At 43.3% G+C, this 13,163-nt stretch overlaps 1 protein-coding gene across 1 annotated transcript in view; it reads left to right on the top strand.

The window, feature by feature from the left end:
• Nucleotides 1-1,439: 1,439 nt before the first annotated feature.
• The window catches only part of LOC111556554 (rabphilin-3A-like), an 87,944-nt gene continuing 76,220 nt past the window's right edge, over nucleotides 1,440-13,163 (top strand). The window contains exons 1-2 of the mRNA XM_045039064.1: nucleotides 1,440-1,446; nucleotides 3,986-4,572. Of these exons, the coding sequence (XP_044894999.1) occupies nucleotides 1,440-1,446; nucleotides 3,986-4,572 (594 nt within the window). The remainder of the gene's footprint in view (nucleotides 1,447-3,985; nucleotides 4,573-13,163) is intronic.

The following is a 13,163-nucleotide window of genomic DNA, read 5'->3' as shown; positions in this document are numbered from 1 at the left end:
TGCAAATTTTGCTTGACTGGAGCTCCCCTGAGGCTGTTGGAACTCTTTGTAAAGTGAGTGGTCTTCAGTCGCTCTTCCACAAAGGAAAACAAAATGGAAATAAGGTTGATGGAAAATAAAGTTTCTAAAAGAAAAGAAAAGAAAAAAGACATTAGAAGCCTTTCAAATGAAGGCTTCACATTGGGCAGCACCCAGTGTGCTTAAACTACCCCGTGTGATCTAGGCACGAGCTGCAACAGAGAGTCAGGAGAGACTCTTCCACAATAATTTGGGGCTAATTTTAAACCTAGGGAGTAAATATCTCTTCACTACCAGACCTCCAGTAAAATTTCTGGAATGTTTCAGCTAGAGAGAATTTCAAAGATACTTGGTTCAACAGTGAAATTTACAGCGGGGGGGGGGGGGGGGGGGAGGCATGCTTAAAAAAGTTAAGCAACAATTCCTGATTTGTTAGTTGCAATTCTGGAGCAAGAAGCCAGATGCCCTGATGTTTAGGCCACCATTTTTCAACGGGCAACTCCAAATAATTGGAGTTCTTTAGTGGAATTTCTCTTCATAGCTCTTAGATGGGGCATGGGAGGGGGTGGGAGGCAAAATGTAGTTCCTTTAGGCTGTGGCCCACAGAGTATATCTCATTCTGTACGTATACAACAACTGAAAATATGTGATTGTGTGGCTACCCATGACGAAGTTTGTGTTGCTATAGGCCATAAAATACAGTGGCATTTCATCCTGGCTAGATGTCCAGTCCCCTCCACTTAAATTAAGCTTTCTAATAGTACAGTTACCCAAAAAGGGTGGGCTTGGGGTCCTGGCACCAGAAGGCTGCAGAATCTGTTACAGTCTTTCTTATGATTATTTAATGATGAACATTTTAGCCTTCATCATTTATGGCTGGAAGAGGAAGGGAACTTTCAGCAAGGGTTAAAGTGTTAGCCACAGGGAGGAACAAACAGCTCCTATGACCTCTGAGATTTCCTACAATATCATTGGATGGTTTCCCTGAGAACTTTCTTCACAACTCAGATTCTAAAACCAGCTGCTTTCAGATATCTTTCCCTACTCTCAAGGAACATGATCTAAATATGAATCATCACAGGCACCAAGACCTTGGCTAGAAAATCTTCCTAGTGACATGGTATCCTATTCCCTGACATGTGCCAGAGGAAATTCTTTCCATGGCTTCTTCCTCAGAAGAGAGGCAATGGGGCATAGTGGAAAAAGCTCTGGCTTTTGCTACAGTCAGAGTTAAGTATTAATCCTGACTCAGCCATTTATGGGCTATCTGACCTATGATAAATATTCTTTTCCTGGAGCCATAGCTTCTAATCTAAAAATGGGGATAATGTTGTGCACCTCAAAGAGTAGTGAAAAAGTAGAAATAGTGCATACAAAGTAGCCTAACATGGTAGATTCTAGGTAAATTATAACTTGCAACCATGCCGTGTATGTTGAATCTGATCACTAGAATGGAGCACCATCTCTGTGTGAGGTAGGTTCGTGAGAATTTAATGCCCCACCAAGTCCCACACATGGATCAGTGCATGTCTGTGTTGGGGGTGAGAGTTTGGTTGAGAGAAGGCAAGAATAAGAGAAGAGACCTAATTTTTATCTTTTTTACTAATTGTCTTTTCATCTTTCCCTTGCTCATTCCTTACTCATTTACTTAAAAAAAAAAACCCACCAATATTAGATGTTAAAATCAAAAGTAACACACCAGTACATTCTTGCGAAAAAATGTGAACAGAAGCATCCTTGTCATTCCTTTCTTCTGACAGGGGAGAGGACAAGATAAAATGCTGGCAAGTAAATGACCAAGGCTGGCTCTCTTGCTAGAAGTCAAAATTACCTTACCGATTTCTTCATATTAACTATTCCGTATGAAATTTAGAATCCATTTTTTGAATTTTATAAAAAGTTCATTGAGATTTTTATTTTCATTACATTGAGTTATAAACCGATTTTAAAAGAAGTAACGCCATCACAAGGTAAAATATTTTCAACCATGTACTTGGTGTATTCCTCTAAGCTTCCTAGCCTATTTTAAAAAAATATTCTTCAGTGAAATTTACAGTTTGATTTAAAGGGTTTCATATATTTCTCATTAGAGTTATTTCTATGTATTTCATAGCTCTTTTGCTATTATGGACAGAACATTTTTCTATTAAAAATTAGTTTTGCTATGAATATTGTTCAGTTTATATCTATTATATCCACATTACTAAGCTCTTCTCGGTTCCAGGAGTTGCTATTGCTTTGAAATTTCTAGATGGACAATCGCATGTTATGCAGAAAGTGATGTTTTATTTCTTTCATTCAGATTTGCATAGTTTATATTCTTTTTATCCACGTTGCATTGGCTAGGTTCTTCAATAATAGGTTGATTAACAGTGATAATAGAGGGCATCCTCTAACTTTTTCTTACTGTATTGAGAATACTTCCATAGTTACCTCATTAGATATGATATTTGATGTTGGTGACTTTTACGGAGTAAAAAAAGTTTCTATTTTGAATTTGTTAATTAAAAGAGTCATGGTATGGGGGCACCTGGGTGGCTCAGCTGGTTGAATGTCCGACTTTGGCTCAGCTCACCATCTCACGGTTCGTAGGTTCGAGCCCCACCTCGGGCTCACTACTGGCAGTGCAGAGCCTGCTTCGGATCCTCTGTCCCCTGTCTCTCTGTCCCTCCCCTGCTCTTGCTCTCTCAAAAATAAATAAACATTAAAAAAAAAAAAAAGAATCAGGGTATGGTTTTAACTTTATTAAATGCTATTCCTTTGAGACTATCATATAGTTGTTGTTTTTTTTTTCTCAATTGATCAGGTAATGTATTAATCCACTTACATTCCTGGGATATATCCTACCTGATGACAATGTATTATTGTTTTCGCTATACTACAAGAATTCTAGTCATCCATGAAATGCTCAGAAGTGGCTTCATACACAGATTTAGGGGATCCATTTCTCCAGCTGTCTCTTTTCTATAATTTTCCCCTTATGTCTCAAGAATGCCTTTTCATGGTCCTTAGAAAGCTGGAGTTAGAAAGCAGTATTGTTTTTGTTTGTTTTTTTTTTCTTTCTATGCTGTTGCATACTTTCCATTGTTGGGTCTGGCTCAGGAACAAAGGGTAGAGAGAGAAGAGAGAGAAAACAATGAATAGAGATTCATTCCTTCAACACTGTTTAGACTGCAGGGACTCCTTTTCCCGGTTCTAATGTAATAGAGAAGGATTTTCTGTGGGTTTTAGGTGCCTGCAAGCTCACCACTGCCGTTTTGTTGCCAAGAGCTGCAGCTTTTATGACTTGCCACCGGGCAGGGTCAGGAGATTAATAAAAGAAAAAAGTGGGAGATTTCCTTTAAATTCACAATCCCCTACCCAGTCCTCTAACTAGAAAATACAGGTTTCTGTTGGAGCTATTCTGTTGACATGCTGTTATAGTTCCAGGATCTGGGCTTGCTGTAGAGTCTAAATTAGGAGATTTGGCTTGCCCTAGAGTCTAAAGTAGGAGATCTGAGCAGAAAAAACAAAACGAGACAAAACAAAACCCCCCAAGAAAGAAAACTCATCATTTGAAAAGTTGTTATATGATTTTAAAGAAAGATAGAGAGTGGGGTTTATTCATTTTAGGCAAAACCCGAAGTTTCGTAAATCTAGATATGAATCCTCTAATCCCGCAACTGGATTAAGATGACACAAGGCTGTTAGTGCCACAGCAGTCTGGCAGAGCACATGGAAACTCTCTTGGGAGAGACTCTCTCATAATCCTAGAGCTCCATTTATTTTTATAATTGTTGATACGCACTCAATAAAAAAAAAATAACTAGGCATATGAAGAGACAAGAGAAGGTAAATAAAAAAGGAGAAACAATAAAGAAGACCCACAGGACCCACAGAGAACAGTCATGGACTTGGAAATAACTCCTGCTTAAAATGTTCAAGGAAAAAACAGGGTTAAAAAGCTGTCCCTCGTGTTCTCTTATAGCTTTTAATATTCTATCAGTAATTTGGTCTTGTTTTAGAAGGTCTGCCAGCTGCTACTGCTTCTTTTTCTCCCCTGAAAAATCATGTATTGTTTCCGTTTGGTCCACGGTATGGGTGAGGGTGGCTGAAACGCGGCCTGGTGGCTGCACGGAGAGGCTTAGGCAGCAGCCCTGCAACAGGGGGACACCGAGAGGACGCCACAGGGCCCCTCAGAGGCTGCTGGGCTTCGAAGGCTCCCGGTTGTGTTTGAGAGGGAGCCTCTCTGAGAGCTACGGGCTGGGGCCCAGCGTGCGGGCCGGCCTGCGGAGGCGAGCCGTGGGGGCCGCCATCTTCCCGACGGGGTCACCTCGCCACCCAGGAAGTGGTTCTCCAGCAGCTCCCGGAGATGCCGGCCTGCGCGGGACCCGCCGAGCGCTCGTGGCTGGGCCAGGGCCAGGGCCCGCTGCAGGTGCTTCTTCGGAACCACGGGGCCGCCCCGTCGTGCCGGGAGGCCTTCCGCACGCCCCGGGAGAGGGCGCGGCCCGCTTCCCCTCGGTGGCGCGCCGTGCGGAGCCACATCGTGGCGGGGACACAGGAGCGCACAGAGAGGTAGGGCGGGGGGCCGGCGGGTGCGTGCTGGCGCGGGGTCCACGCGGCCTGAACCCGGGGTGGACTGGTCGTGCCGAATCGGGCGTCGGTGGTTGGGGGTGGGGGGCGGCAAGGAGGGTGCTGGCGGGACGCCTGGCGCGGAGGCTGGCAAAGAGGCTGGAGGGTGGTGGGAGGCCGGACGAAGGGGCGTCCCCAGGCCTGTGCCGTCCGCGCCCCGCCGAAGCTGGACACGCGGTGCCCGCCTTTCGAAGCCCAGCAGCCTTTGAGGGGCCCTGTGGCGTCCTCTCGGTGTCCCCCTCGCGTCCCCCTGTTGCAGGGCTGCTGCCCAAGCCTCTCCGTGCAGCCACCAGGCCGCGTTTCAGCCACCTTCTCCCACACCATGCGCCAAATGGAAATGCGGGCTGTAGAACGTGTGTTTGTAGAACGTGCTATCCTTCCGTTCCGAGCCAGAGGGAATCCCTGTGCAAGGAAAGGCTGTTGTGAAGCCAGCCACCTTCCCACAAAACCCAGTGCTGTTGTCTATGTGCACTTTAAAGAACTGGTTAGTCACTTTTATGGCGCCCGTATTTTAAGGTCTGTTTTCAACACTTTATTTTGCTTTTCTGTATTTTTTTCATGATGGATGTTTGTTTTTTGCTCTTTATTTATTTAAATGTGTATTTATTTATTTTGAGAGAGAGAGAGAGGGAGGCAGGGGCCGAGACAGAGAGGGAGAGAGAATCCCAAGCAGGCTCCGTGCTGTCAGCGCAGAGCTGGGCTCGGGGCTGGATCCCACAGACCGAGAGATCATGACCTGAGCGGAAGTCGAGAGTCCGAGACTTCATCTACTGAGCCACTGGGGCACCCCTTGCCCATATTTTGAATCCTCACAAATATATCCAGCCGTAGTTTTTACTCAGCTAGCCCATTTGGACTACAGTCTCCAGGTTATTCAGGTGCCCTCTTTTTTTGACAGTAAATTTTCTTTGGGAAATCTTGTTTCTGATGATTGGCTCGCTTTTCTGCCCTGCCTCACGTTATCTTTTTAAATTTTCTTCTCTTATCCCGTTAAAAAGCTTATGATTCCCCCAGAAGTGGCCGCCCTCTGACTTGCCTCAATTAACATTAAAAAAGGAAGAGGCCCTTAAACTCCCCCGAATTTGTTACTGCAGTCACAGAACGATCCTCGTGCCAGCTGTCATTCAGTCACAGTTACTTCAAAGGGATGATTCTCCAGCAGTAGCAGAAATGGGGACTAAAGAAGTTTTGCATTTGTGAAAAAGCACAGTATTCTGATTGGCTCATCTTGCGCCTAAGCTTTCGGTCTTAGGGGTGTGAGGTGAGAACACAGCATTGCCATTTCACTGGAGTTTGACTGTTCATAATGGAGGTGACTAAAAATAGGTCGGAATCTGTGGCGTGCGGTACATGGAGTTATTCCGAGCAGCTTTCTTTGAATATGCGTGCTTTTTAAGTAAAAAAAATTTACATAAATGGAAATGCGTCTCTCCTCACTCACATTTCCTTTCTCGTCATTGTCCGACGGTATCTGCTAATAGAGACACGTGGTATATTTTCAGGCAAATATATTGTTTTAAATAATTTGCTGCAAGATTGTCATTTTTTAAAAATTTTTTTTAACGTTTATTTATTTTTGAAACAGAGAGAGACAGAGCATGAACAGGGGAGGAGCAGAGAGAGAGGGAGACACAGAATCTGAAACGGGCTTCAGGCTCTGAGCTGTCAGCACAGAGCCCAACGCGGGGCTCGAACTCATGGACCGTGAGATCATGACCTGAGCCGAAGTCGGATGCTTAACCGACCAAGCCACCCAGGCGCCCCAAGATTGTCATTTTGTATCCCTTCGGTTGAAGCGTTTTCTTTACAGTTATGTGATTGATCATGGCATACGATATGATTTATAAAGAGAGTGCTTTACATGGGCATTCCTCACAATTTTTCACTCTCCAAAGTAAGGCACTACTCCATCCAGGTGTCCAGCCAAAACCTCAGCTCAAGTGATGGACGTGTCCCATGTCCACAGTTGCTTTTTCTCTCACTCCTCACGGGGGTTTCAAACACGACAGGGCAGTGAGTCCTATTAGCTGCCCTCCTGTCTCTCCCACTCTCTCTCTTTGTCTTATTACTCCATTATTTCTCATGAAGGGCTTATTTAGGATCTAAACAAGATACAAAACCCGAGCCAGACATTCTGTTTTTTTCAAAAAACGAATGACATGGGTGATTGCAGCTGTAAAATGAATGAGCCCAGGTATAGCACTGGGGAGGGAGGCCCTGTCCCCTAGTTAAGGAGACGAATCCTTTGCCTGGAATGAGCCTTTCTGGAAACTTCTAGGTTTACTCGAGTCCCCTCAGGAGGCTTGCTTCATGCCCAGATGTGTGAACAGACCCATACACAGCAGAGGGCGCCCCAGTATAACACTAAAACCCCGGGGCCGCCGAACAGCCCTGCAGTTCCTGGGTCTGTGCTCAGGTCTTGCAGATCTAGCGATAGCAGTCCAAGCCAACATCTGGTGAGTGTTTATTACGTGCCAGGCGCATATACACTTCAGGCACTTCAGACACAAAGATGAATTTGGCTCAGTTCCTGCGCTCAAGAAACTTATATGCAGTCAAGTAGGGGAGATGGGAGTATGTGTGAACTAAAAATAACAACAGCTAATGTTCATTTTCCACTTCCTGTGTTTCACACACCATGCTATGGGTTTTGTTTTGCCTGCACAGTCTCATCTATTATTCATAAGATTTCTTTAAATTAGGTACTATTATTATGGCTGGCATTGCACTGTGACCACACTAGGGAATAAAGGTATTGGGGAAGAAATAGTAAGATAGGCTTAAGTCTACTGACGGGAGTCAGGGAGGGGAAAGAAATAAGACAGTGACATTAGCCTTTCCTCAACTATGAGCTAGTTTAGTGCTCAGACTATATTTTGTTCAATTTTGAAACCTCAGTGCCTCACCTCGATAAATATCTCATGAACAAAAGGATAATGTTAGACTCTAAATAAATAAATAGGAGCATGTGGGTAGCTCAGTCAGTTGAGTGTCCAACTCTTGATTTTGGCTCAAGTCACGATCTCACAGTTTGTGAGTTTGAGCTGCTCATCAGGCTCTGAGCAGACCGTGCAGAACCTGGTTGGGAGTCTCTCTCTCCCCCTCTCCCTGCCCCTCCCTTGCCCTCTCTCTCTCAAAAAAAAAAAAAAATGTTTGAGCTTGATCTTGAATGGTGAGATTTTCACAGTATAGGAGAAAAGAGCCTTCTAGGCAGTGGTTGCAGCATAACAAATGCAGTGGGATATGATTGTGAGATTGTCAGGGAATTTCAAGTGCTTTGGGGTAAAGGAATATCAGAGCACAAGGTGGAGAGTGGGAGGAGAAGCTGGAAAGTAGGTTGGTGTCTCAGTTAGCTGTGCTGTGTAACAAGTCACCATAAGCTCTCTCTGTGTAACAAATTACCATAAATGGAGTGGTTTAAGCCATCAGTATTTATTGTTTATGAGCGTACAAGTCGATATGGGGGGGGGGGGGGATCCTGCTGATCTGGCCAGACGCTGATTTTAGCTGGGCTTGGTCATTAGTCTGTGGTGACCTGATGGGTACGCTAGGGGCTGCCTTGCCTAGGATGGCCTCATCTGCACATGTGGTTGTTGGCTGCATGTTGGCTGGTGGATCGAGGTGGCCGGCCCTGTCATCATGTGGTGGCCTACTCGGGGTTTGTTCACTTGGCAGTGGTGGGGTTCCCAGAAGGAGAGTGCAAGTGTGCAAGGCCTCTTGAGACCTGGACTTGGAATGGGTGCTTGGCCATTTCTGCCATTTTCTGTTGGCCAGAGATAGTCACAGGGATAGTCCCAGCCTAAATTCCAAGGGTGGGGGAATCGACTCCACCCCTTCCTTGATAGGAAGAGCTTCAAAGTCAAATTGCAAAGGGTGGGGATGCAGAGGTGGTGAAGACTTGTGGAAGTGTTTGCACTCAATCTCTGGTAGTCAGATCAAATACCAATGATTATCAAGTATGGAATATCTGAATATCTGAATACCAAGTATGGATGTTATTTTGTACAAATGGGAAGCTCTCAAAGTTATGCCGTAGATTTGGGTTTTAGAAAGATATCTCTGGTAGCGGTATAATACAAAGTTTGGAAGGAGGAGAGAATAGAGGCAAGGTGCCTTCGAGGTGGGTAATGGAACAGCCCAAGGCAATATGGGTTTAAACAGAACCCACAGTGGGGCGCCTGTGTGGCTCAGTCCGTTAAGCATCTGACCTCAGCCCAGGTCATGATCTCGCGTCTATGAGTTCGAGCCCCGCGTCAGGCTCTGTGCTGACAGCTCAGAGCCTGGAGCCTGCTTCTGATTCTGTGTCTCTCTGTCTGCCCCTCCCCACTCGTGCTCTGTCTCTCTCTGTCTCAGAAATAAATAAACATTAAAAAAATTAAAAAAATAAACAGAACCCACAGTAGTAGTCCATTCCATCTAGTGATCAAGACCACCTCTTCAATGCACCCACCAATTCTTCTTCCATAGAGATTTAAGGGTTTGAATTTAAATATGTGGGCCTATAAATGAACTTAGATGATCTCTAGATTTCTTGTCTATGTTAAATTTCCATCATTTTAAAAAAAAATTTTTTTTTCAACGTTTTTTATTTATTTTTGGGACAGAGAGAGACAGAGCATGAACGGGGGAGGGGCAGAGAGAGAGAGGGAGACACAGAATCGGAAACAGGCTCCAGGCTCCGAGCCATCAGCCCAGAGCCTGACGCGGGGCTCGAACTCCCGGACCGCGAGATCGTGACCTGGCTGAAGTCGGACGCTTAACCGACTGCGCCACCCAGGCGCCCCAAATTTCCATCATTTTAAGAGGAGCCTTGTCTATCGTTATTCCAAATGACTTGAGGATGAAATACTGTATAAAACTTACTTTCTTGGGGCGCCTAGATAGCTCAGTTGGTTAGGCATGCGGCTCTTGATTTCAGCTCAGGTCATGGTCTCATAGTTTTGTGAATTCGAGCCCCACATCAGGCTCTGTGCTGACAGTGTGAGAATCCATGAGATTCTCTCTCCCTGTCTCTCTGCTCCTCCCCTGCTTGTGCTGTCTCTCTAAATAAATAAATAAAACATTTTTAAAAAGTTATTTTCTTACATAAAATAAATACACGTTGTGAGGGATCAAGGAAGGTTTTTGAACAAGAGAAAAATGTGATCGTAGATATCTCTTGGAAGGTGAATTGCGCAAGGAATAGAATAGACTGATGGAGGAATGTTGTAGTAAGGGAACCATTTGGAACCCATGGACATAGTTCATGTAGAAATTCATAAGACCTGGGGGCACCTGGGTGGCTCAGTCGTTAAGCATCCAACTTTGGCTCAGATCATGATCTTGCAGTGTGTGAGTTCGAGTCCCTCATTGGGCTCTGTGCTGACAGCTCAGAGCCTGGAGCCTGTTTCAGATTCTGTGTCTCCCTCTCTCTGACCCTCCCCTGTTCATGCTCTGTCTCTCCCTGTCTCAAAAATAAATAAAACGTTAAAAAAAAATAAAAAAAAAAGATAGTATCAAGGGTAAACAAAAAAGGTTGATACATTGAACCTTGTTACAGTGTGAAACATAATTTCTCAAAAGTTGCTATTAAGAGAATAAGAAGATAAACCACTGGGTGGGAAATATTTTCAGTATTTATACAAGTTTCACAAAATACATAAAATATTATGTAAATAAGAGAAATTGGGCAAGTTTTTTTTTAAATAAGTATGGAATAGGAGTTTCTTAAGTACTCAGATGGCCAATAAGCAGATATAAAAATGGTTAATTTCGAGATGCCTTGGTGACTCCGTCAGTTGGGCATCTGACTCTTAGTTTCGGCTCAGGTCATGATCTCACAGGTTCATGAGTTCAAGCCCCACATCGGGCTCTGTACACTGACAGCATGGAGCCTGCTTGTGATTCTTTCTCTCTCCTGTCTCTCAGCCCCTCCTGTGCACACGCATGTTCTCTCTCTCTCTCTCTCAAAATAAATAAATACACTTTAAAGAAAGGTTAGTTTCATTAGTTATCAGGGAAACCTAAATTAAAGCAAAAATTATACATGGCACCTGCCAAAATAGTTTAAAATAAACAAATGTAATAATACCAAGTGTTCATGAGGATATAAAGCAACAATTCTCATAAATCCTAACCACTGTTATGATTTAAAATTAACCACTCTGAAGTTAATATAATAACTTTGGAAAATTCAGAAAGCTGTACATTAGTCCTAGGAGCAGCAGTTTCACTGCTAGATTTATACCCGACATCAGTGAGTATATGTGTACAACGAAGGACTTGCACAGGAATGTTTATTACAGTACTCTTCCTAATAGACCAAAATAGAAAACAATCAAAATGTTCATGAATTGTAGCATAGGTAAATTGTAACACTCAAACAATGGAATATTATTTGGGACTGAAAGAGGACAAAGTATTGGAATATGAAACAACAGGTGTAAATCTCACAAACATAGTCTTGAATTAAAGAGGCCAAATACACTGGAGTCCATGTCCTGTAATTCCATTTGTACTAAGTTCAAAAACAGGCAACTCATAATCCATGTTGCTACAAGTCTGCACACTAGTGGTTCCCGTTATGGGGTTGTTGACTGGAGGGAACATGGGGAGCCCTCTAGAGAGCTGATGATAACTCTCTTTCTTGGTATGAGTGGTGATTACACTGGTTATACATATGTAAAAACCAGTGTTTTATACAGTACCATATTATACTTCAATTAAAACTTATCTAGAAAAAAGTGTAAATTATCTTAGAGGCCAGAGCACAATGACTTGTTTTGGAGAGTTTATGGCAAGTCATTCCACAATGGAATAACTAAATGCTAAATGGCGCAAACAGAGGTTACTCTTGTACTGGACATTTGCACTATTAAGCTTGGAAAATGATTAAATTCATTTTTCAAACTGTCACAAAAACATTGGAGGCAAGCTGGAGGCTGGTTGTGGGAATGGGACAAGGCAGAGGAAGAGACGGAGGGGAATTCATTGATTAATGTCAGTCTTCGCTCGTTCATTGTATCTCCAAGGTCACCATTTTATTATTTATTTCTTTGTTTGTTTTATTGATGTTTATTTATTTTTGAGAGACAGAGTGTGAGTGGGGGAGGGGCAGAGAGAGAGGAAGACACAGAATCCGAAGCAGGCTCCAGGCTCTGAGCTGTCAGCACAGAGCCCGGTGCAGGGCTCGAACTCATGGACCGTGAAATCAGGACCTGAGCCGAAGTCAGATGCTTAACTGACTGAGCCACCCAGGTGCCCTAAGGTCACCGTTTTATAAAAATTAAATCTTGTTCCTTATAATACCATCTAGGTCTCTTCACGTTGTCACAAGTGGCACAACCTCATCCTTTTTTTTTTGGCTCAGAATTATTTCATTGGACATATACGTACCACTTATATTCTATTCATCTGTTGTTGGATACTTAGGTTGCTTCCATATCCATAAACATGGGGTGCCTATATCTTTTTGAACTCGTGTTTTGTTTTCTTTGGATAAATACCCAGTAGTGGAATTGTTGGATCGTATGGTATTTTTAATTTTTTGAGGAACTGTTTTCTACGGTGGCTGTACCAATTGATATTCCCACCAACAGTACATGAGAGTTCTTTATCCCCACATCCTTGGCAATACTTGTTAATTTTTGTCTTTTTGATTTTAGCCATTCTGACAGGTGTGAAGTGATATTGTGGACTCGATTTGCATATTCCTGATGATTACTGACGTTGGACATCTTTTTATGTGTCTGTTGGCTATCTGGATGTCTTTGGAAAAATGTCTATTCTGATCCCCTGCCTATTTTTAAATTGTTTGTTTTTTGGTGTTCTTTCTGTATTTTAGATATTAACGCCTTATTAGATATATTATTTGCAAATGGCTTCTCCCATTCAGTAGGTTGTCTTTTTGTGTTGTTGAAGGTTTCCTTCACCATACGAAAGCTTTTGGTTTTGATGTAGTCCCAGTAGTTTGTTTTTGCTTTTGTCTCCCTTGCCTTAGGAGACATATCTAGGAAAATGTTGCTATGGGTGATGTTAGGGAAATTACTGCCTTTGCTCTCTTCTGGGATTTTTATGGTTTCAGGTCTCACATTTAGGATCTAAGCTGGAATTTTAACCTGTGATTTTAACTACTACACTTTAGTGTCTCCATAAAAAGTAAAAAAAAAAAAAAATGTTAAAGGCGGAAAAGCACATGATGCATATGGAACTGTGTAAAAAAAGGGCAGGAGATAAGAGATAGCCTAGCGTGATAACTTAGGCCTAAGACTGGTTCTGGTGGGATATTATTGTATCAGTTCAGCTTCTCAGTTCCCTGTACTAGAAACTGAATCAGAATAGCTTAAGCTAAAGGCAGTTTGTTGATAGGAAGTCAGAGGGCTCACACAATAGACAGGAGGCTGAACGACCAAGGCTTGGAAACGTAGGACCCATGAAAACCTGTGGAAACCTCAGTAAGCATTGTGGGAAGGGAACAGTCCGGTGAGCGACGTCTCACCAACCCTAACCCACCTGGCTTAGATTCTAAGCCCTCAGGAGTGTCTTAGGGGCCAGTG

Source organism: Felis catus, chromosome D1, assembly GCF_018350175.1.
Source record: "Felis catus isolate Fca126 chromosome D1, F.catus_Fca126_mat1.0, whole genome shotgun sequence".
NCBI lineage: Eukaryota > Metazoa > Chordata > Mammalia > Carnivora > Felidae > Felis > Felis catus.
This window is presented reverse-complemented; position numbering and strand designations above follow the sequence as displayed.